At 42.0% G+C, this 24,413-nt stretch overlaps 1 protein-coding gene across 1 annotated transcript in view; it reads left to right on the top strand.

Moving 5' to 3' along the window:
- The window catches only part of LOC112070936 (dual specificity mitogen-activated protein kinase kinase 4), a 30,870-nt gene extending 11,623 nt beyond the window's left edge, over positions 1–19,247 (top strand). The window contains exons 5-12 of the mRNA XM_024138394.2: positions 13,719–13,838; positions 17,384–17,503; positions 17,606–17,657; positions 17,738–17,865; positions 17,981–18,058; positions 18,250–18,398; positions 18,573–18,618; positions 18,749–19,247. Coding sequence (XP_023994162.1) covers positions 13,719–13,838; positions 17,384–17,503; positions 17,606–17,657; positions 17,738–17,865; positions 17,981–18,058; positions 18,250–18,398; positions 18,573–18,618; positions 18,749–18,856 — 801 coding nt within the window. The 3' untranslated portion in view covers positions 18,857–19,247. The remainder of the gene's footprint in view (positions 1–13,718; positions 13,839–17,383; positions 17,504–17,605; positions 17,658–17,737; positions 17,866–17,980; positions 18,059–18,249; positions 18,399–18,572; positions 18,619–18,748) is intronic.
- The last annotated feature ends 5,166 nt before the right edge of the window (positions 19,248–24,413 follow it).

The following is a 24,413-nucleotide window of genomic DNA, read 5'->3' as shown; positions in this document are numbered from 1 at the left end:
TCCTCCCGAAACAATTACCCGCCAAACGCGCTCCCTATAACACCCGCCCTCTTAAACCCAGATCAATCTATTTTAACGAGGTGCGTAGACTACAGTATTAAAGGCGAGCGTTAATTGAAAGAACCGATTTAATTAGGAGCCGATTCAAGTTTTCATAACAATCGGAAAATCGGTAATTTTGGACGCCGTTTTTTTTTACACCTTTATTGAACTAAGGCAAGTCAAGTTAAAGAACCAATTCTTATTTTCCAATGACGGCCTAGGAACGCGTGGGTTACTGCCCTTGTTTCAGGGGTCAGAACGACAGATGTTTACGTTGTCAGCCTCAAGGTATTCATCTTGCAAACCTTACCGGTTAAACTAGCCAACCGCTCTAAACCACCTGCATCACGAGGCCGCCTGTTAGCGAATGCAGTGCAAGAAAGCCAAGTAAGTTGCTACTAGCATTAAACTTATCTTATAAAGAAAACACATCAATTCAATGCATAATCACTAGTATATATAACTCACATGGTTGCATTGATATTACTAGTTTATTCGTAAGCGTGTCCTTGCGTTGCATTATAAATCCGATGCAAGGTGGCGCATTCGCGAAAAAGGACTGTCGTTGCTCCAACGCCGTACCTAACCAATAAACATCCAATGCCTTTCTTAAAATTCAATACGGACAGAAAGTAATATATTTTTAAACCTGGCAATCATTTCAGCCTAAAAAAAAGAAAATCCAGGCTTAGGCACGGCAATATTTAACCAGGTGAAAATATTGTCACTTCTCTTGCGTTCACATGGCACGCAAGAGTCAGGGTATAGAGTGAATATGCAACAGTATTGGGGCCGCCTGGCATTTTGCGGAAACTAATGCCAAAGAATTTCTACGTAAATATGAAAAACATTGAAGGTTGTGCATTGTAACAGGATAAAAATTTTTTAGACTTATGGATGAGCACCTGTTAGATAAAAGTAACGGAACGGGTCCGTTCATTTCACTGGAAAGGAAAATAAACGTATTTGTTATTTGAGATGGATAGTTTCCGGATTCGGCCATATTTAAATGACCTAAGGCTCGTATTCTGGTGTTATTATGTTTAATTAAGTCTATGATTTAGATTAGAGCAGTTCTGACTTGAGCGAATGTTAGGCACCAGCAGGCTCGTAAGCAGTCACTTCAAAACAAGCACTTTCATGCGTTTTGCCAAGCAAGCTCTTCGCAATGCTTTCAAGCATTGCGCTGTTTATGACTTTCAAGCCTATCAGCTCCCGAGATTAGGCTGTTGTAAACCGCATGTGAAATGGCTAGGCAGTTACGCGGGAGGTGCGCGCTAAGTAGCGTTTAACGTCACTCGGCTCGAAGACTGTGAGTAGTTGTTTCCCCTTGCTCTGCATTGGGGTAACGGTCTGCGTCGAGGGTGGCTGTGTCGTTGTGTTCCTGGGTTCGAGCCCAAGGTAGCAGCGAGACTGGGAGGGGGATGGAAGCTATACGGTACCTGGCAATACTAAAGTGCCTATAAAAACATCCAATAGTCAAAGGTAATATGAAATACATAATGGTTATAGAAAGAAATAGTCCTAAATTCCTATTAATAACTACAACCTTAAAACTCTTAACCTGGGAATATTGAAGACTCATGTTAAAAGGAAAACCACCAGCTTCACATTGTTTCATGTTGTTTGCACAAGGAACTTAAAACGTAGCTTTTCTTAACATGGCACATATGCACTCTTACTTTTCTTCTCGCACCACTTTGTTTTTGCATTATTTAAAACCAAAATTGAAACATGTTTTCATTATTTTAATTTGAGGCTAAATAGATTTTAATTGATGGTATTATTATTAAGTAAAAATAAGTGTTCATTTCAGATTGTTGTAATTGTCATTATTATAAATTTTAAAAAATCAACAGCCGATTAGATCGTACGGCTTTTTTTTGGTCCTCCAATAACTATCGTAAAATCTTAAAAGCTAGATCGGTCGACTACAGTATATCAACGTTAGTATTCAACTTGGAAGTCTCAGTCAGTGAGGATGAGAGCAGCTGTGTGGGTCACCTTGACGGCCATGATCTGTCCGCTGGGTTTGTGCTGCATCTGGTTGACGGAGCCGTAGGCCCCACGGCCATCTCCCCCAGGTCCCTCAGGTCCTCGGCCGTGAAGTCACAGGCATTCTCCGTAGAAATCTTCAGCTTCCCCGACGACTCGATACTGTGTGTCCTCATACGCTCTCTGTAGGGGGGAGAGATGGAGAAAGAGAGGAGAAAGAGAGGTAAAGAGATGTGAGGAAGGATGAAGACAGGGTGAGAGAGGAGGAGGTGGAAAAGAGGAATAGAGAGGGAAAGAGGAAACAGAGAGAGAATGAAGAAGAGAGGTGTTTTGGGGCAGAAGGGAGCATCATACATACCAAGGAAGTGATTTTAACCCACCTCGTTCCTTTACAATCATAACGTCTTGGTTTCTTCCTCAATAGCAGAGCAGACCACACTGAAGAAGAGACTGAAGATGCGGCTAATCCTGCACAGCCATTTTACTGTATTCTCAGAGTCTTAAACACTATTCCTTCACACAGACAGTACCCTACTACTGTGAAGATGTTTCTCTTACAACAATAAAACCAAACAGAAATACATAACCTGTTAGAAAGCTAAGGACTATCAGGTCTCTAAGTGTGCATTTCTGATCCGCTCTCCACAGCACTTACATGTGTGGTTCTGGAAGGAGGGGGCGTTGAAGGTGTGGGGTTGGGGCAACCTGGTAGCTGGCTTCACTGAAGGGTTGGCGAAGTTCAGCTTCAGGGCTTTACGTTTACCTGGCAGAGAGGACACAGAGGAAACAGTTTGTACACAACATATGCTGGTTAGGGAACAAGGGAGACCAGGTAACGCTACATTGGTGAATGGGACATATAGTTATGATTCTATGGCGATGGAACCGAATAGGATGTATGACCATGGAATAAGTATTTTTCACATATGAAACAGTTTTCAGGACTGTATATAAAGTGAGACCAATAACCATGTTTCTATCAACAGTTTTCACACGAGTAAACTCAAAAGTTCTTTTTAAATCATGAGAGATGGGATGGAAACAGGAAGTTTCGGTAAATTTTATAAATCCAACAGATCATTTGTTCGTTTGACACGTTGGATAATTTTGTGTCGGTAAAATTTGTTATGCAAGAAACGGTGGTGGAACGCTTAATGCACAAACATTGATGTAAAGACCATCATATCAAAGTAAACTTGAATCACGCGATGATATGATGTGGTCCTCCCACTACGACTCAGGAAACAACGCAGTTTATTAGGCTACAGTGAAATAACTTATGAACTGCACAGGTGTGAAAGTGCACGGTGATCTTCATGTTCCAAAATATCGAGGGTTTGATTCTTGTGACGTTATTATCGAGACTTGAGTTCCCTTTGACAGTCTTATCCATATAATCTCAGTGTGTAGACTAGCCTACACACACGTGCCAAGACCATTTGCTATTTAACGCAACACGTTTGTGACAAAACTATTGGTAGAATTGAAAAAAGTGTTGGAACATTTATTCAGTACATGAAAACTTAAGTGAAAAATCACATTTGTGTGTGAATTGTCATCACGCACTGATTTTATCGGCAACAAGTTAGGTGGACTAGGTGTAGACGAGTGCAAAATTCACATTTTCTTTATGTGGATTGAAATTTTCACATGAAAATCTCTCACTAACTGGATGGAAAACTAGCTATTGAGAACCATTTCAATAAAAACTAGTAAGCCACAAACTCCACTAAGTCATGTAACCAGAAGTCTCAGAGTTGAGTTTCAGTACATTAAAGTAGAGTGATGTTTCAGGAGACTGGAAATAATATTATAGCTACCAGATCATTCGGAAGTATTCAGACCATTGACTTTTCCCACATTTTGTTAGTTTACAGCCTTATTCTAAAATGATTTTTTTTAAAATATTTTCCTCATCCATCACAAACAAACCATAATGACAAAGCGAAAAAACCAGTTTAGGACATTTGTTGCAGAAATGTATTATTAAAAGAGTTTATATAAAAAAAATCACATTTTAACATAAGTAGATGTCAAGACCCCTCTTCTCTGCTAACTTGTTAAGCACCTTTGGCAGCGATTACAGCCGAGTCTTCTTGGGCTTATGGACGCATCAAGTCTGGGCAACATCTGTATTTGGGAGTTTCTTCCCATTCGTCTCTGCAGATCCTTCTCAAAGCTCTGTCAGGCTTTTGGATGCGGGCGAGTCGCTGCACAGCTAATTTTCAGGGTCTCTCAAGAGGTTTGTAAGGACGGCATCTCAATAGTCTAAAAGTGGCTTTCACTCCTTGTGCTTCCTCCCTCCTCCCCAATCACACTACCTGTCTACTCTCCTTCCACGGGCTCTTGACCCAACAACATAACCTAGGTAAAGAGAGATACGGTCGATAACCAAACCAAGTCCTTTGCCTTTTAACCTGTCCAGTCATTGCAGGATGGAGAAAGGAGGAGACAGAGAGGAAGCACTTGCAGAATGAATGGCCCCGAACTTGTTAGTGTAACAGGACGAAGGATTGGCACCGAACAGAAGAGCCAAGAGTTTTGGGGTGTTGCGTGATTGAGAGGCCTGCTCATTATGTTTAGCCTTTGCTACTCATCAAAACCGTTAATTTGAAAGTGTCCCAACGGAATCTGTTCCAAAAAACGTTGTTAAATATACGAAGGTTTGTTTTTAGCGCAGGAAGTAAAATACCGGCAGGAGTCGGTCTAAATTCATAAAAGTTTTTTAAACTCACCACTTTATTCCGTACAAAGTCTGTCCTCACCTTGGCTTAGGCCATGGTGTTAAAACGATTTATAGAAATGTTATAGCTACCCGTGGTTGAGTTGTGGCTATTTCCGGCAGCTTTAGGTTAAGCCGAATAGTGGATGAATCAGGCCAACTGCGCTATAGTTGTTTATTTGGCAAACCCTGTGACTCTACTTTAGAACAATTTTTGGGAACAAAAGATGTCCGTTTTGGAACGTTGCGGCAAATGTATACTCCACCCCTATCTTGAAACTCTAAAAAGTAGGAGAGAGAGAGAGAGAAGATTCTTTCCTGTTGTTCTTGTCCAATTATATTTAACCCTGGATGGAATAGTAATCTAACTGTAAGCTTCCCACTATAAGTCAACGAGATACATATGCCACATTCAACCCTTAGTAAAGTATTCTACTAAGATCCTTAAATAAAAATAAATAGACCGTTGGTATTTTACACACCTCCAGCACGTGTCTGGCTTTCCTGAAAATGTTTCTACAAATAAAAAAGAGTTAGGAAACGTGGAGAATTTTCCACGACAGAGACAACACACGTCGAAAGTACAGTAGTTAGATAGCCGACCCGAGATACTGAAATCACAAGAGATTGCGAAGACATAATACAATTGCACTTCATAAAAATATAGCACTGACAGTTTACATCATCGCAATGCCAATTAATGTCTCAGTTGCTTAAGAAAAAAAGGTTAAAATTATAATATTAGAAAACAAAGGTATATTGGAAACCGTTATTATCTACATATAGTGTAATTAATGATAGTAACTCAATACAGAATAAAAATACGTAGGTGTTTGTGGAAAAGTGGGAAACATAAGAATCTTCTCAATTTAGTGTACCTAGGACACTTTGGGTTTCGTTGTGCACTGTAGGCATCTAAATCTGGATTGTACAAACTCATAATTGCAATGAACGTCCCCGTTTAAGCTACCAATGCAAAACAATTTTCAGTTGTGGTGTTTACATATCCACCGTTGCTGTAACATTGTTACAGCTACACCTAAGCTAGAAAAAATATCCAGTAAAGGCGTTGACAAACAAATGCTGGCGCCGAGAGAGAGCCTACCATTTAGCAGAGAGATATAGTATAAAGCTACACTGTATCTCTGCTATGTAGGCTTAGCCTTCGGGCCAATGGGTTAGTTGTTAAGGCTGACCCAAGTCATGTTTTTCTAAACAGTTCAACGTTTAATAACCTCTGATCCACTTTGAAAAATAGGACATTTTAGGCAGTCTGGTCTAAACCTTGCATGCTGCTTGACGTTGGTCAGTTTGTGTCTTGCGGGGTGATGGTGGTTGCGAGGTGGGATCCCTCGCAATTGTTGCGGTGTTCCGCTGCGAGAGTTGTTGAGTACGCTGTATGAGAACTGTCGAGCGCCATTTGTGTTCGATTTGCCAGCAGCGCACTGAGCGCAGAAGCAGACGCTAAGAGCACTTCGCTCCTCTCTCTCTCAAGGCTACCCACGACCGCGACATACCGTGCCCAACCAGCGACAGATGCTACACACGACCTCTATGATGGGGACTATGGAGACGTCCCGGGCCCAGTCACGGAAGTCTGTGCGTAATAACAAGCATTACGCCGAAGAATAGTGAAAGAGGTTTCCAGTATTGGCTTGGTATGGGACAGCCAAGCTCAACTTTGGGACCGACCACACTTACTGTGTGTATAGCTTAACATGAAGACCAAACACTGTTGAGTTTATTGTAATGGTTTAAGGAATGCAGACCTTAATGTTTTGGCCCAGCAAGTAGAGCACGGGTTGTACTAGGCCCACAAGTGCGAGGATCAGAAGGCGGCCCAGTCTTACCATCCTGGAATTTCGGGCAAACTTGTCAAATGGCTGGACCCACACTTCTACAAACGAACACTAAGGTGAATTCCCGATGATTTCATTTAAACTAGAGTTTTGTTATCTAGAGCCGAGTCCATGTACAAACTCTAATCCAACAAACCCATCTATTGTCCTACATACACCCAATGTACTATTAGAACAACAACAGATTGTTTATGTCGAACTTAGATCCAACACCACTGTATAGCATAGTGTATATTTAGCTTCTACTGATAAATAACACCCACTCTTAAGACAACGCCTACTATAGTTCCACACAAAACAAACTCCTCTTTCCGCAGAACGTACATTATCCACCATCATAATCACGATCGACCTGATGCAGATGTTATTGCGAGGTATGTCATGACGAAATGCTTGGCTTACTAGACATTCACCCATAGTGTCGAAACACATATTCAAACAAGCTAATATCCTTAAACCCAGTATCACACCAACAACAACACCTCAATTACTTAAATATACCTTTCATTTATCTGTATATTATTAACCAGTTTATCCTCTCCCTCGCTTGTATATTTTAGACCAGGTAGTGCCATGTGAATAATGAGATAACAAGTTCTCTCATTGTAACAAATCCAACACTGCGGCCAAGAGACTAAAGCATAGAAGGAGTGCGACAAAAACAACAATCACAGCAGTTACACCGATAAACAAACAACAGTCATAACACATAGATAAAAATCTATGTACAGTGTGTGGGCAAAATCAGAGACAAGGATAGCAGTGGCATAGCACGTAAAATAGCCATAGGGGTGCGAATATTACAATTTTAGCATTAACACGATGATAGAGTGCAGATGATGTGATGTGCCAGGTAGAGAGACTTGGCTGTGCAATATACTAGCAGCAAGACGGACTAAAGTACCGAATATCTGTGGATGAAGGTCAGTTTGGTGATGCCCTCAAGTGAACCAGACATGAGCCCTGAGATGTCACAGACTACCAAGTAATCAGCCATAGCTAGCCTCCACAGGACCATCTGGATCCATCCAAGATATAAACAGAAAGGCGAGATATAAATAGACTACCGAACACATACCCCGAGTGATTTCTCGTGCATTAACGATGCCCCCAGTCCTACTTGGCGAGCAGCAGACCTGGCAAGGAATGCGGCCCAAAGAGCTCTTTGAGCCTCTCTCCCGGCGTATGACCCAGAGTTACAAAACCGCTGAGAGCTGGCTAATTGAGTCCTGGAAGAAGGGAGAGGATTAGTACAGCTCACGAACCCAGAACACCCTCTACGGCTAATTACTCTTATAGTCTCTCCCCACCAATCTCAATTCTATTCCAGAACCATATCCCAGCCAGGATGCTTTGTTTCGGGCGGAGTGATGGTGTCCGACCAACGACATTCGGGTGGAAGAGCATAGCACATTATAGTATTTTTATACTAGCATTAAAGCAGTTGAGGAGCACACGAAGAGAGTGTTGTATAGACGTTGAAGCTATTGCTTTTGGAAGAGTTTGTTAATCAGTCCCCAGCTAGCCCAAAGAGAGTGGGCTCAGGATTATTTGTATATCAGTGACATCTGGTGTACGTACTGCATAGAGGTGGATCTATGCTAGAAACCACTCACGCAGCAAGCGCAACAGTCAATATGACTATAATACAAGAGAAATAGAGGTGGCCCAAAATTGAACCTGTGGTACCCCCATAGCAGACTGCCAGAGGTTTTTGGACAAAACAGACCTGATCCGTATTTAGACATCACACTGAACTTCATGTCTGATAAAGTTGTTCGTAAGGGCCCAGGCGCAGGCTAGTCATTTGAGACAAAGCCCCATGCTATTGAGCTCTAGCGGTTAAACATGCAAGTGATTGATCAGAGTCGAAAGCCATTGATGCCAGGTCCCGACCCAGCTGCTATCAGGACTGGCCACGAAGGTACTGTCTTTTTATCGATGGCGGTTATGATACGCTATTGGACCTTGAGCATTGGACTCGAGGTGCAACCTCAAATTGAGACCAGCTCATGGAACTCAGATTGTCATAGTCAGGATGATAGGTACTGGTCGGGATTACGAAATGTGCATAGTTAATCTATCTTAAAAATTCGATTATCGTCATGACTTTAATTTCTGGATTTTTGTTTTAGATTCGTCTCTCCCACCAGTATGGATAAGCTTCCCCTGATGTTGATAAAATAATAATCTGGAACCTTCTTACATGCTTTGGAAAGTAGGAGCAAAAACCTGCAAAAAATCGGAGCCCATGTGTAGTGTCAAGAGAGCCTCGTTGCGTTCTCTCACACCCACCATTCGATTATTGAGTAATTGTGTATGGTACTTGTTCTGCTATATTTTTGAGAAATAGGCCTAGTCTAGGCCTATCCTTACAATGTGTACTATTGTAGCGTCACCATCGTTTATTTGTCCCAATAAAAAACTATAACAACAGATAGTAAACTAACACCCACATATATTCTATTAATCGTTTGTATTTAATAATATCAATTTAACAGAGTGTGTAATTGAAACTTATGTCCATGTTCGTATCAAGCCCTACAGCCCAATTGATATACCACAAGAACTTCTTGGCAGTTCGCGAAAACAAGTGTTCTGGTTTTCGATACATTCTACACGAGCGCTAACGGAAAAGGTTCCTAGAAGTCAGGAATGCAACATGCCTCGTACAAAAGACACTCCTACATATGTACTGGAGCCGTCCAACCCCCAAGCCACCACCTGTTGTTAAGTTTGCGGCCACGCCTCTTCCGTGCTGACCCCCCTACCAACCAAACATATCACCTCCTTTTATAATATATATATTATTTCTTCCGATTGAACTGTATTTTCAACTCACTTACATGGTCTAAGCGCTAGATTCTCATGCAGGCACCCTCCTCACCACTTTACCTCACCAGAGCATCCAACAATTACCATTCCTCTCCAACATCGCCCAAAACCCTTTGATCTCCGTTGCTCCCGTAACGTATTCACAAACGCCCACTACAAGCTTGCTCCTTTCGCTTATATGACCTAACAAAACCTTTGCGATCAGTAATGGAAGTGGTGTCCAATTCCTAAGTGTTGAGAGTAATGTTAAAAATAAACAACAGACTTTGTATGCCGTACCAAATGCGACATTATTTGTGGAACTAACACCTCAAGTAATCTCCTCTTGGGCTCCCGATGCACAGCCATAGTCTAAATTCAACTGCTGTATGCTCATGCAGAGCATTCACTATCAGACCCTGGTTCGATCCTGCTGTATCACCAACCAGTTTGTGATTGGGAGTCCCATAGGGCGTTGCACAATTGCGCCCAGCTCTGTCTGGGTTAGGAGGGTTTGCGCCCGCTGTACCTCATTGTAAGATAAGAATTTTTCTTAACTGCCTCGCGTACAATCAAATACTGAAGAGTATGAGTCTTTAGGACTGGCATGGAGAAGTTTCGTGCACATCCTAAGCAAACTGATAACTGGTTTGAAGATACAACTTAGACCGAAACCCTATGTTTAACCCTCTCATGTAAGGTCCACAAGAGCAATTCCTTGAAGAATCATAGCTTAGCAGAATGCTTAGGATGCAGTTGCTGTGTAGTAAATGGGTACCAAATGACACCTTAGTGTTCTGTGTAGATAGCGTGCTTGAGCACACATACACAAGCGTAATACAACCACCCAATACTGATTTGTACCGCCAAACATAGTGTGAAAATACACATAACTAATTTGTCTAAAATGTGAGGCTACTTGTATTAATCGCTATCGTGCTCAATGACTGGGCGACCGCATTTCCAGTGAGAACATTCCAAATTTTGAGTCGCGACGTTCAGCATACTTGAATCCTCCTAACTCGACCATTGACTATTAATCAGGACAGTTCAGTATTCTGTCAGACATTCTTCCATATTCCCTTAGAATGTACATCCATTGGCCTCATTACACAAGTGGACGTGTATACCGAAAGCAGGCGTCTACAGTGCGAGTCCGTTCTTGTGTGGTTTGGGTCTCTCTACACCTCCGAGGGGAGTTAGTGCACCTAAATCGATACTCGATTATACTCGCCTGCTTCGTGTGCTCAGTTCCTGTGCATACAAGCAGCACCCATATGCTCTGCGTACACTCTATTCGAATGAGTACGCGATGTTCGCTTTCAGCGATATCCATAGTTCGATGAGATGGAATCTTAATAGCACGCTGAGAGTGAAGATAGAATAGCTGGGAGTTGGGATAGGAATGGATCCTATAGAGCTGAGGGGCATAGGAGATTTTTGTTCAAGAGTCAAGGTTAGACTATAGCTACAATGTTGAGTTATGTGTACTAGTATGAGCTTAAAGTAAGAGCAATTTCAATATAGTGCATAGCCAAATTCTCGATGACTGTTTATTCGATTATAACAATGTTGTTTAAATATAGAGCCTCATTAACTTGATTCATTGTCAATATGTGATATCCTGAGTGCGATCCATGCTGTGTATATAGGCCATCCCAACACACAAATTAACCTTACATCCCACACCAGTGCCTAAGTTTACTGACTATTTGCGAGGACTTGATCTCCCCTCTATGACAAAAACCTCCTGGCCTCTCCTAGCCCCTCTTATGTGTTAGGTCGCCGAGGACAACATCAGGAAAGAAAAACATTAATTATAAAAGGCTGGTGGTTCAAATACACAAAAACCTATAACCCCAAAAACGAGCTACACACATGTCACTTATCTCAACTCAAGAAGGCGTGAGTTATGGTGCGTTCCCGATAGTCATGAGTATGACCGGACAAAGCTTCCATGTATTAATCTAATAATATGTGTCTGCATGCTGTGGTTTTTGCAGATCTCGGATAAGAATTTAAGACCACAAAGTACAAAAAGTAACCAAGAAGTCTTAGTCAACAAATGCATTGCAGTGTGCTCCTTGTGTTTATAATTGATCTATAATTATACGTCTGGTGTCTGCTACGTAACTGTTACGTTTGATTATACAGTAGATATAATTATCTAGTAAAATAGCTATTCGAGCTGAAAGTTTATCTAACTGTTGTTTCTTTGCTGAGGATATTTCCCCTTGCCTTTAGTGGCCCCTAATCCTCTTCGCCCTCCTCACCCTAGCCCCCCGAGTGGACAGTTTTCAGCTAACCCTGGTGGCTATAAAGGACCCAGACCCCTCCTGCACCTAAAACAGCAGAATAGCGCTAACGCGCGTACGTGGGTGTGATGGTACAAAGATCAGAGATTCTATTTTTGTCCTGTTATGCATCGCGTGCGTCTATCAAAAAGATATCTCAAGACCACAATCCCTCGCCTAGGTGGTTATGTCTGACACACTGGAGCACTCCGTGCCCTCCCCTAGTAACGATGACATCATAGGCTAATTCGCAGAAACGAACAAATCGTTATTACTTGAGAGGAATAGGTCTGGACTAAGGAAGATTATACACGATAGGGATAATCAACCAAGTGTGTGGGACGAGACCCCCTTGACTGATTCAGAATCAGTATGCTTTTGGAGAAGCGGACCGCAGAGTGAATATATGAGGGATACTCGCTAAAGTTATAAAAAACTCATATGTTTCCAACTAAAGACAGATGTTGTGACTTTCGACCAACTACTTAACGCTGAACTTTCGAACTTTTTAATCAACCGTTTTCCGGAGCCCGCCTCCTGGCGCCATTCAAGACATCTTCTGGCTAATTTTAAAGAATGCATTTAGTTAGAGTAGTCCGCCCTGAGTTGCATAACGTGACTTGAAGGGCCTGCGTGGAGCGTCATTGCAGCTGAGTTCCCCAAGCACAGTCCCGTCCCGACCGTGCACTAATACATTACGCTGTGTATCTCTACACGCAATGTTAGCGTGCAAAAGACTTTTACGTCTAGTATCATTTCCTTGTAATGTTTAAAATTGAAGCCATAGTTTCGTTCTATATCTGCGTATATGCAATTACTGCGTACCAGCGACTATTCCCGAGAACGTAAAACCAAGTGGTTGAGTGATGAGCAGTTTCCTTCATATCACTGCGTTTCAATGGCTTTTTTCCAATGTGAATCAAAAGCTTCCACTTGAGAAAAGCAGCTAACGCTAAAACATTTCTGGACACCCCAGGAACTGCTTGCTCAACTTATTCTACCGTACTTGTTTAAAAGTAGAGCTGAAGGTTGACCAGGATTTCTTCTTGTACTAGTTCTACTGTACATGTTCAATGTCCACTGGAGTGACAGATACAATGTTTCTAAAAATGCCCTGCACTAGATTCTTACATTCAACTGGATTTCACGAAGCATCCTATCTTCTTCTTGTTTTTCTTCTCTCTTGTTTTTCTTCTTCTTTTTTTCTTTTCTGTCGATGAGTTTAATGGCGGTTGCCATTATATGTTACCGCTCTACTTATATTTTTGAGAAGTCAGCGAATCCCTTGCCTCAGCTCAATTATAAAACCCTACAACCCCATGGCCACATATCAACCCCAATTGCATCCTAATAACCCAGTCTCAACGACACTGATACGGAACTAGAACACTCCAGCTCAACAGCACCCATAGTAAACTACCCCTTCTACAACTCAAATCTCGACCCCAGAGTACTTATCGTTCGAGCAGCCTGCCCTACCCACAACCATCCTATCTTAACTCTGTATCACTCCAGGCCAGGGTCACCAATCAAAATCTCCATCTCATATGAAATGCTATCTTGAACCTGGAAAGGAAAGTTAACCCCTGACACAACATCCTCATCGAACGAAAGCAGAAGCTTCAATTAGAGCAAACGGCCATTCAGAGATACGATAAAAGGATAGAGGACGCATGACTCGACTTTCGCCTCTCCCAATCCTGTTGGGGAGTTGCAGCGATGAGGCAAGATTGTAGTGGATCACAATTGGATATCACGACAATGGGGAGACAAATGAGCGCATCTCAAGGATGGCGCATAACAAGTATGAGACCTGGTAAAATATTGTCTTGGTTCTTGGTGGATGGTAGACCTAGTCATACAATAGTGTTTTAATGGTCTTCATCAGGTGGCGACTAGGACGCGCTTTAAACTGATCTCTCAGCTGTTAATAGTTTCCTCTATTTCTGCTGAACACCTGTTGTTGTTGTCGTCTCTGTCCCCCCCTCCCAGAGGATCCGCTCCACGGTGGATGAGAAGGAACAGAAGCAGCTGCTGATGGATCTAGACGTGGTGATGAGGAGTAGTGACTGTCTCTACATCGTTCAGTTCTACGGAGCTCTCTTCAGAGAGGTGAGACTGTCAAATCACATTTTATTTGTCACATGATTYGTAAACAACAGGTGTGGACTAACAGTAATGCTTACTGATGGGCCCTTTCCCTTGTCAATAAGACAAGGAATAAATACACAATGAGTAACAATAACATGGCTATATACATGGGTTATCAGTACCGAGTCGATGGGCAGGGGTACGAGGTAATTGAAGTAGATAAGTACATATAGGTATGGATAAAGTGACTAGGCAGGATAGAGTAAACAATAGCAGCAGCGTATGTGATGAGTCCAAAGAGTTAGTGCAAAGGGGGTTCAATGCAGATAGTCCGGGTAGCTATTTGAAGCTGTTCCTTGTCCTATTGGTTACAGACTTGGTGCATCGGTACCGCTTGCTGTGCGGTAGCAGAGAGAACAGTATGACTTGGGTGGCTGGAGTCTTTGACAATTTTTAGGGCCTTCCTCTGACACGTCTGGTATAGAGCTCCTTGATGGCGGGGAGCTCGTACGCACAACCCTCTGTAGCAGCTTGTGGTCGGATACCGAACAGTTGCCGTAGCAAGTGGTGATGCAGACAGTCAAGATGCTCTCAATGGTGCAGCTGTAGTACTTTTTGAGGATCTGTAGGCTCATGACAAATCTTTTTTTTTGCTTCCTGGGGCATTATTGTGTCTTCTTCACGACTGTGTTGGTGTGTGTGGACCATGTTAATTCCTTAGTGATGTGGAGACCGATTAACTTGAAGCTCTCGACCTGCTCCACTACAGCCCCATCAATGTGAATGGGGGCGTGCTCTGCCCTCAGTTTCCTTTAGTCCACGTTCAGCTCCTTTGTCTTGCTGACGTTGAGGGAAAGGTTGTTGTCCTGGCACCACACTGCCAGATCTCTGACCTCCTCCCTGTAGRTAGTCTCATCGTYGTCGGTGATCAGGCCTMCCRCTGTYGTGTSKTCWGCAAACTTAATGATGGTGTTGRAGTCGTGCCTGGCCATGCAGTCATGTGTGAACAGRGAGTACAGGAGGGGACTGAGCACGCACCMCTGAGGGGCCCCTGTGTTGATGATCAGCGTGGCAGATGTGTTGTTACCTACCCTTACCACCTAGGGGCGGCCCATCAGGAAGTCCAGGATYCAGTTGCAGAGGGAGGTGTTAAGTCCCAAGCTTGGAGGGCACTATGGTGTTGAACGCTGAGCTTGAGTCAATGAACAACATTCACAGGTGTTCCTCTTATCCAGGTGGGAGAGGGCAGTGTGGAGTGTAAGCGAGACTGTGTCATCATCGGTTAATATAATATCTACAGTACATGTTTCAATACCTACATGACTGTATATTACATATTAGGAGTAGTGAAAGTTTCTATACTGAACAAAATTATTAACGCAACATGTAAAGTCTTGGTCCCATGTTTCATGCGCTGAAATAAAAGTTCACAGAAATKTCCATATGCATAAATTTGTTTACATCCTTGTTAGTGAGCCTTTGTCCTTTGTCAAGATAATCCATCCACCTGACAGGTGTGGCATGTGAAGAAGCTGRTTAAACTGCATGATCATTGCACAGGTGCACTTTGTGCTGGGGACAACAAAAGGCCACTGTAAAATGTGCAATTTTGTGACACAGTGCCACAGATGTCTCAAGTTTTGAAGGAGCGTGCAATTGGCATGCTGACTGCAGGAATGACCACCAGAGCTTTTGGCAGAGAATTTAATGTTAATTTCTTACCATAAGCCGCATCAAGTAATTAATCAAGAATTTGGTAGTACGTCCAACTGGCGTCACAACCGCAGACCACGTGTAACCACGGCAACCCAGGACCTCCACATCTGGTTTCTTCACCTGCGGGCTCGTCTGGGACCAGCCAYCAGGACATCTGATGAAACCGAGGAGTATTTCTGTCTATGATAAAGCTCTTTTGTGGGGAAAAACTCCTTCCGATTGGCTGGGCCTGGTTTCCCTGTGGGTGGGCCTATGCCCACCCATGGCTCCACCCCTGCCCAGTCATGTGAAAGCCATAGATTAGGGCCTAATAATTTTATTTGCGGGCGGCAGGTAGCCTAGTGGTTAGAGTGTTGGACTAGTAACCGAAAGGTTGGAAGATCGAATCCCAGAGGTGACAAGGTAAAAATCTGTCGTTCTGCCCCTGAACAAGGCAGTTAACCCACCGTTCCTAGGCCGTCATTGAAAATAAGAATTTGTTCTTAACTGACTTGCCTAGTTAAATAAAGGTAAAAATAAAACATTTCGACTGACTGATTTCCTTATATGAACTGTAACTCAGTAAAATCGTTCATTGTTGCATGTTACGGTTATACACTAATTGACCAAAAGTATGTGGACACCTGCTCGTCGAGCATCGATATCCAAAATCTTGGGCATTAATATGGAGAAGGTCCCCCCTTTGCTGCTATAACATCCTCCACTCTTCTGGGAGGCTTTAACCTAGATGTTAGAACATTGCTGTGGGGACTTGCTTCCATTCAGCCACAAGAGCATTCGTGAGGTCAGCGCTCTGTTTAGGCCAGTCAAATTTTTACACACCAATCTCGACAAACCATTTCTGTATGGACCTCTTTTTGTGCATGGGTGCATTGTCATGCTGAAACAGGAAAGGGCCTTCCTCAAACTGTTGCCACAAAGKTGGAAGCACAGAATCGCATAGAATGTCATTGTATGCTGTAGCGTTAAGATTTCCCTTCACTGGAWCTAAGGGGCCTAGCCCGAACTATAAACAGCCCCAGACCATTATTCCTCCTCCACCAAATTTTACAGGGCACTATGCATTTGGCAGGTAAGGTTCTCCTGGCATCTGCCAAACCAGATTCGTCTGTTGGGCTGCCAAATGGTGAAGCTTGATTCATCACGCTTGGCATTGTGCATTGTGATCTTAGACCTGTGTGTGGCTGCTCGGCCATGGAATCCCATTTCATGAAGCTCCCGACGAATAGTTATTGTGCTGACGTTGCTTCCAGAGGCAGTTTGGAACTCGGTAGTGAGTGTTGCAACCGAGGACAGACGATTTTTACGTGCCTTAGCACTCGCGGCCCCATTCTGTGAGCTTGTATGGGCCTACCACTTTGCGGCTGAGCCATTGTTGCTCCTACATGTTTCTACTTCACAATAACAGAACTTACAGTTGACCGGGGCAGCTCTAGCAGGGCAGAAATTTGACAAACTGACTTGTTGGAAAAGTGGCATCCTATGACGGTGCCACATTGAAAGTCACTGAGCTCTTCAGTAAGGCCATATTACTGCCAATGTTTATCTATGGAGTTTGCATGGCTGTTATGTTTGATTTTATACATCTGTCAGCAACGGGTGTGGCTGAAATGGCCTAATCCACTAATTTTAAGGGATGTCCACATACTTTTATGTATACAGTGCATGTTAGTTCTGTATATATCGTCCAGTTATACAGAGTTCTCGTCAGAAAGGTGAGAATAACTAATTAGACAGGTTCAGTTGTGGGGCAGTAGTAATGTTTGGTCTGTACTGAGTGGTGGCTGGACATATTGTTTTGTTACAATGTGGCACACTTGTGATCAATAATGACATTTTTTTCTCTTTAGGGCGACTGTTGGATATGTATGGAACTAATGTCTACCTCGTTCGACAAATTCTACAAATATGTATATTGTTCGTTAGATGACGTCATTCCAGAGGAAATATTAGGCAAAATTACATTAGCAGTGAGTGGTTATTTTCTTTTCTGTGACTATAATCTGTTTATAACATATTTATATGAATGYAGTTGTTGGTCACAGATTGTAATGAAATGTGTTTCTTTACAGACCGTTAAAGCGCTGAACCACTTAAAAGAAAACTTGAAAATAATTCACAGAGGTAAGTTGTCAGATACATCTTGTAGAGTTTGGACATATTTATACAAATTCCAAAACGTCAGTATGTTTGTGATCTTACAGACATCAAACCTTCCAACATTCTCATGGACCGTAATGGCAACATCAAGCTGTGTGACTTTGGCATCAGTGGTCAGCTGGTGGACTCTATAGCCAAGACCAGAGACGCAGGCTGCAGACCCTACATGGCAGTAAGTCTGTACATTTTTTGGGGAAAATCTCACTAAAATGTCAAGCTAGGATTCGGTTCCTGATTTGTCCGGTATATCGTGGAAAAGTTGTGTTTGTTCTTTTCCTGTTGCCCAGCCRGAGAGGATAGACCCCAGTGCATCCAGACAAGGCTACGACGTCCGATCTGACGTGTGGAGTTTGGGGATCACCCTGGTACTTATTTAATTCAGTTAATTCATACATTGATTTGATGGCCTCCAATGGGGAAAAACAGGTTTACTATGTTATAACCTAGCTCCACTGTTATTGATAACAATTTGTACACAAAGAAATACACAATCAAACAATTTCTAAACCCTTGTTGGTGGTAGTCAATGAGTAATTGCATTTCTGTGTGTCTTCAGTATGAGTTGGCCACCGGCAGATTCCCGTATCCCAAGTGGAATAGCGTGTTTGATCAGCTGACCCAGGTGGTGAAGGGCGAGCCGCCCCAGCTCTGCAACTCTGAGGACAGACAGTTCTCCCCCAAGTTCATCAACTTTGTCAATTTATGGTGAGCATCACCGCTGGTGAAAGCAGTCTACCACTCCCTCCAGTGGACATGCTATTAGACTCTCACCCTAGAGGATTCACCATTGGTTTTTGCCTCCCTCTCCTGGTAGAATGGTGAAAAGGCAACATTGCTCTTTCTGWTGTCTTGCCAATTGCTTCTTCTCTTGTTCTACAGCCTCACAAAGGATGAGTCMAARCGGCCCAAGTACAAGGAGCTCCTGGTAAGTTTGTGTCTTTCTATGTTGGCACTTGATGTTGTTTGTGGATTTCACTGTGTATTGATTGCTATGCGGGCAACAGCAAAGCTTGACCTAGTTTCTACGTGGCTGAGGTAATGTTTGTCTCCTCCAGAAACACCCGCTCATCCTGATGTACGAGGAGAGGTYTGTGGACGTGGCCAGCTACGTGTGTCGCATCCTGGACCAGATCCCTGCCTCCTCCCCTATGTATGTGGACTGACGGGGGGGGACACTTTGCACGGCGACACACGCAACGGGGGGGGTCGGTACACCGCATGACATCCYGTGTCCTCAGTTACTATAGTAACAAGGTGTTTGTTTCCATGTTCCAGAGAACATGAGGACAATTCCATATTCCAAACCAATCGCCCTGTGCAATACGATAATACACACATACTTGTCACCACCCTGTTCAATGTCCATAAAAACATCTAGATTATCCTCCCGTCTTCAGACAGCTAAACTTGAAGACKTTCAATTGGCTCAACGTATATATACACAACGTTCATCTTTTTTATGTGCTTGGGGAAAAACGGTTTAGAGTCCATATACGGTGTATACTTGAAAATCGATGTTACCAAATAAACAAACATGTTGGAAAGTGCCGCTCATGACGTTATGAAAAGAGTCATCTATTTGGATTGTACATGGTGGACTGTATTGTATGTATGCGTTTGTGTGCTCACCTCTACGTCGTCAGATATATATTTTTTTTTCAGATGTAATGCAGACAGACTTGTCTGAGCGAGACACTCAAATCTCTCAGTATGCTGTGGGCACCTTAACTCCTTGTAAAKGAAGGGGTCTGATGATGCAAAAGTTATTGTTCCCTTGAAACACAGATCGATGGTGTAAACGTGGCTTTATTTTCTTAATATGCAATTTTACAGTATGACTCCAAATGTTGTTCTCTGCTAACTGTACAGTAGGATTGTAAATCTATATGTATGTGTACATTTCAAAACAGTCTGCTATTATTCACCGGTTCTGTTCAGCAGTTAGGACTTGTTACCACGGACGCACTCGACAGTGTCTCCTCAAGCAGTGTAGAGTACACAGTTCTCCACCTGCCACACGTTGAAAAGTGGATGAAGTTCTAGCCAGTCGGCTAGCTATTAAACCTGTCACTTTGCAAGACGTCACAAGTTGAACATGTCAGATACACATTTAAGTGCTTGACCAGGCCAGTGCTGCATCTGTCTGTGTAAAAGGAGTGTCCGACCSCCACGACAGTCATGTTATACTACAGCACTGTTCAGCTGCCCAGCCTTCCTGATCACACACAGAATCATAGATAAAAATTGGCATGTGGCTCGGGCCGCTCGCCATGATACGAGGCTCGCACTGATGGAAGGTTCTGTTTGCTTAGGCAACATGTAGGGCGCATCTCAATAGTGTCCAGTGAAATCCTCTTCTTGTCCCCTTTTCCACTGATGTGAAAGACCTAGACTGGTGAACATTGAATAGATGTTACTGATAGGCTTTCACCTATCCTGTGTAGTCTGATCAGTGCAGATTGTTGTGTATTTGGGTCTCGAGTGGCCTAAGGGACTGCATTGCGGTGGTAGAGGCGTCACTACAGACCCTGGTTCGTTCCCAGGCTGTGTCACAACTGGCCGTGATTGGGAACCCCATAGGGCGGCGCACAATTGGCCCAGCATCATCCGGATTAGGGCCGGGGTAGTCCGTCATTGTAAATATGAACTTGTTCTGAACTGACTTGCCTAGTTAAATAACGGCTAAATAAAATAAAAAGATGAATGAGAGGTGAGGAAATCACTCTCTTTCACGCTCTGAAATCCACGGCGTCACTCTTGTCAGGTCACCCAYGTTCAGTGTATAATAACGTAGCGAAKCAAAAKAAACAMTCCCCGTCATGGAACTCCTTAGCTRGTGAACCAAACTGCAGGGGTTYAGCATCGCTATGTTGGAACCTGGGTTGTTTCACTAAGCACAGTCAATGTGTTTGCCAGATAACTTCAATAAACTTTCAGATGTAACTCCAAGGGTTACTATATGTGATATTAAGAACTAGAAAATACACAATTGTTTTAGCTAAATTGTGCTTCATGAAATGCCCCCTTGGAAAAGCCAGGGGTCAGGCACAAGTGTTTAGTACAGAAATGTTGCGTGCATATGCAGCTTATTCAGGAGAGAGGAAATTTACAGAACATTCAGATAGAAATGYACTGCATAGACCTGACCTGATTCCCTGTTATGCGGAGTACGGAATCCAGTCGTCTCTATTCATTGCGTTTCTGTCTGAATAGTTCTAAACTTTGCACGCCTCTGAAGAAGCCTATGCTCTTATAGGCTGAGATGTGGAACACTTAAGGTTACATGGTGAATTGCAATTTATTGGAATTTTCATATTATAGATCATACAATGTTAAGGGCAATGAGTATTATATTGTATATTGATCCAGGAAAAAAAAAAAAAAACGAATAAAGTTCACACTGAGAAAATACATAGCGCTGTATTGTGAACCTGGGTCGTAGACAAAGGTACAACACAGAAACAATGATGTGTTTTAAGTTTATTGCTTTCTTTTCTACAGTAATGCACTGCTATGGAAACACTSGTTACCATGGTAAAGCTGTTCAGTGGCCAAGCAATAGGGAAGCTTTTTGTCAGATGTGAAATTTTGATGTAAAAAGAGAAAAGAAAGTCATCCCTCAACATTAGGTGATCAGGATGGAGCACATGACCTGTGTGGCTGTTGGAAATGCCTAATGGCGTGGTGACAAACCTCAACTGATCTTGGGTGAAATCCTATAAACAAGGGATGCGACAGTTTAATTAAGAAGTAACAGAGAGAAAAAAAGTTGTTTGCGATACATTTTTGGTCAAAAAATAAATAAATCAAATAATGATACTGAACCAAATCTGACTGATAGCTAATCCAAGACAAAGTTAGTGTTTTGAACATTCTTCCGCATTTCGGTGTCATCACAATATCTCAGACAATCTCATTGGCACTGTGGGGGTTAAATTACGGAGTGGCTTTCCACTGACCTTTTTTTCAGAGCATTAAAGGTCTTGACACTTCTGGCATTTGCTYATTCTCTACTAGTAGAGAACAGGCTACTCTGGCGAATGGTGCTCATTTAATAAAGTTATAATGTCTGCAAGATCACAATGATAGTAGTCTACATAACAGAACCGAATATAATGATATATTATAACGTTACTGTGAGACAAAAACCCCACCTAATATTTCTCTCATGTGGCCAAAACAGATGCTGCGTGGACGTTTCACTGGTAGAACTTWWAATAATTATCATTCACGATTGACAGTGAGGAATGTGAAGGGAAAGAGACCACACAAATGTGTGCGTAAAGTAAAGAAACACGTGCGCAGAACGTGATCCGCACRTGMGCAGAAGCTTGGGGACCTTTAGCGCTCAACAAAAAAAAGGTCAGTGAAAAATCGGTTCCCACAGCCATGGGCTTAAAATTATACCCATAGTTACGTTTACATATTCTAACAGTCCCATTTGTTTAGCTATAGACCACATCATACATGTAATGGTATATTTACATCTCAGTAAACTATTTTTCATTCCTGATTCATAATCATTCTACAGATCCTACCCCAAACCCCTGCAGCATAACGGTGGCTTCAGAACCAAGTTTATAAAAAGGTTACACATACTTTAAGTAACATATTGAACACTGATTAKTCTGTGCTAGATTCACAGTTAGTATTGGTAAGAATGGATATTTACTCTGCATATGCAGTACTTTTATATCATATTGTTCTCCATGGAAAACATATTTTGGGAAGAACAATGCAAGATCAAAACGGCGGTATATGAGTTTATGTTAATCAATCTAATTTTATCATAAAGGAATGTCAAATATAAATATGATCAATGTATAAATAAAAAATAAATGAAAAGAAATAAATAACTAAGAAGTGAGTCTAGGATATAAATGGGTGAATTTTCCAAAGGTCAAATACCAAACAATAAATAATAATACAAAATAAAAAAAAAAGTATAATATAGGATGACATTCAGACAGATTTTCTTGCAATACTTCTGACTTTCTGGCTATGATGGATCCTTGCACTAAAAATGTGATGTGATTTATCAAAGCTGTGTGATAAAGGTGGCGAACCATGGACTGTGCAGTACCATAGCGTTCCACATTCATGTTGTCTTGAATAATTGTGGATGCTTTGTGTGGCCAGAGTAACAGCTACATTGTTTGGTGAGATGGGATATGGACAGAGTGCTCCATTTGAAATACCAAGAGCGTTCTTGTTGTGAAGTGTTTAAGGCACAATCCGAGTTAAATATTGCTCTCTCGTCCTACAATCCATTTATTTCTGCATCTGAAGACACTTTTATCGAAACTGAGACAAAGGGGATTTCCACACTAAAGGTACATATTTGGTCTTCGTATTATTATATTGTAAATAAATCCACTAGTAATGTGTGAGAAAAAACCCATACCAAACACTTGCATGGAACTTTGGCAAATTCTTTCACTGCAAATACATTCTAGGTTTAAGCAAAGTGTGCCAATAATCTACGCTAATCAAGGTGCAAAATGTGAGATTTTAAATATTTACATAGAAAATATCAAACTACATACTAAAATGACACATTTGATTCTGTGATAGTTTCTAAAGTGTTCTCTCCCACACCACAGACAAATATCCAGACCTCAACTTGTCTCTGTCACTAACAATATAATATTTACAAATGTGGCATTCGATGTCATCCAAATCCGTTTGTAATCTCCTTTTGGTTTCCAGTAATAAAAACAAAGACTCACTGTTCACAAATAACACATTGATTGTCAAAATATGTATATATCTTCAAGTCTAGGTGGCATATTACTTCAAACTGTACGAAACTACTTGCATATATTCTATAGATTTATTAAGGCAACGTTGTAATATTTTTGGGGCCGTAGTATTCATTTAATGAACATCGTTGATGGATCTATCCAGATTCATACTGCTTTTATAGTTGTGCGCATCATTGTCCAAGAAGACAAAGATAATTTCAAACAGCACCCGGTGACTGCTTATTGTGTACCCCCCAAAAAACGTTTCAATGTTCGTGAACAACAAACTTTAATGTGATTCTGTTGTTGTATAGCCCTTTACCAGGCCGCGACTCTGCTTGTGGTTCTTTGGTAAATCGTTGCACTTAAAATCCCATTGTAAATTTCCCTGGAAGCGGTTTTGGTATCCAGGGCAAATTTGGCGAGATTTATTCCGCTGGTCTTTGGTTGCTGGTCAGTGTTGTCGCTAGTCAGTATTTTGTCTCTAGCTATTTTATTTTGCTAACTGGGTCATAGTTGCTAACTAGTTTCCTTCRGTGTCTTTTTCTAGGTAACTTGCTAGCTAGACACTATAGTATCTTGTTGTGTTTTCTAGGTAGCTAGCTAGTAACTTTAGCTAGACACTAACGTAATCTCACTCACTTTTGTACATCGCCTTGGTCCAWACAATTTACCTTATTTTAGCGCCCAAAAAACGTAATACTTCCAGATCAACTGTAATGTCAATACCATTGTAAAGCACAATTTCTCCCCTTTCCAACATAATCATTTACATGACCTAAACGCTGCCCGTTTCTGCATAGTTGTGTTTTATAGGTAGCTAGCTAGTAGCTAGACGCTATAGTCTATTGTTGTGTTTGTGAGCTCCATCGGGTCTTTTTAAAAATGGCAGGCGGGGAAGCTAAACTAATGCGTGGTAATGAGAAGGAGAAATGTCGTGTGGGAAAACGGCTTTTTTCACTCAATCTGTCCAATT

This window comes from Salvelinus sp. IW2-2015, unplaced genomic scaffold (assembly GCF_002910315.2).
Source record: "Salvelinus sp. IW2-2015 unplaced genomic scaffold, ASM291031v2 Un_scaffold1463, whole genome shotgun sequence".
NCBI lineage: Eukaryota > Metazoa > Chordata > Actinopteri > Salmoniformes > Salmonidae > Salvelinus > Salvelinus sp. IW2-2015.
Note: the sequence above shows the minus strand (reverse complement) of the source record. Positions and strands in the feature narration are given on the sequence as shown.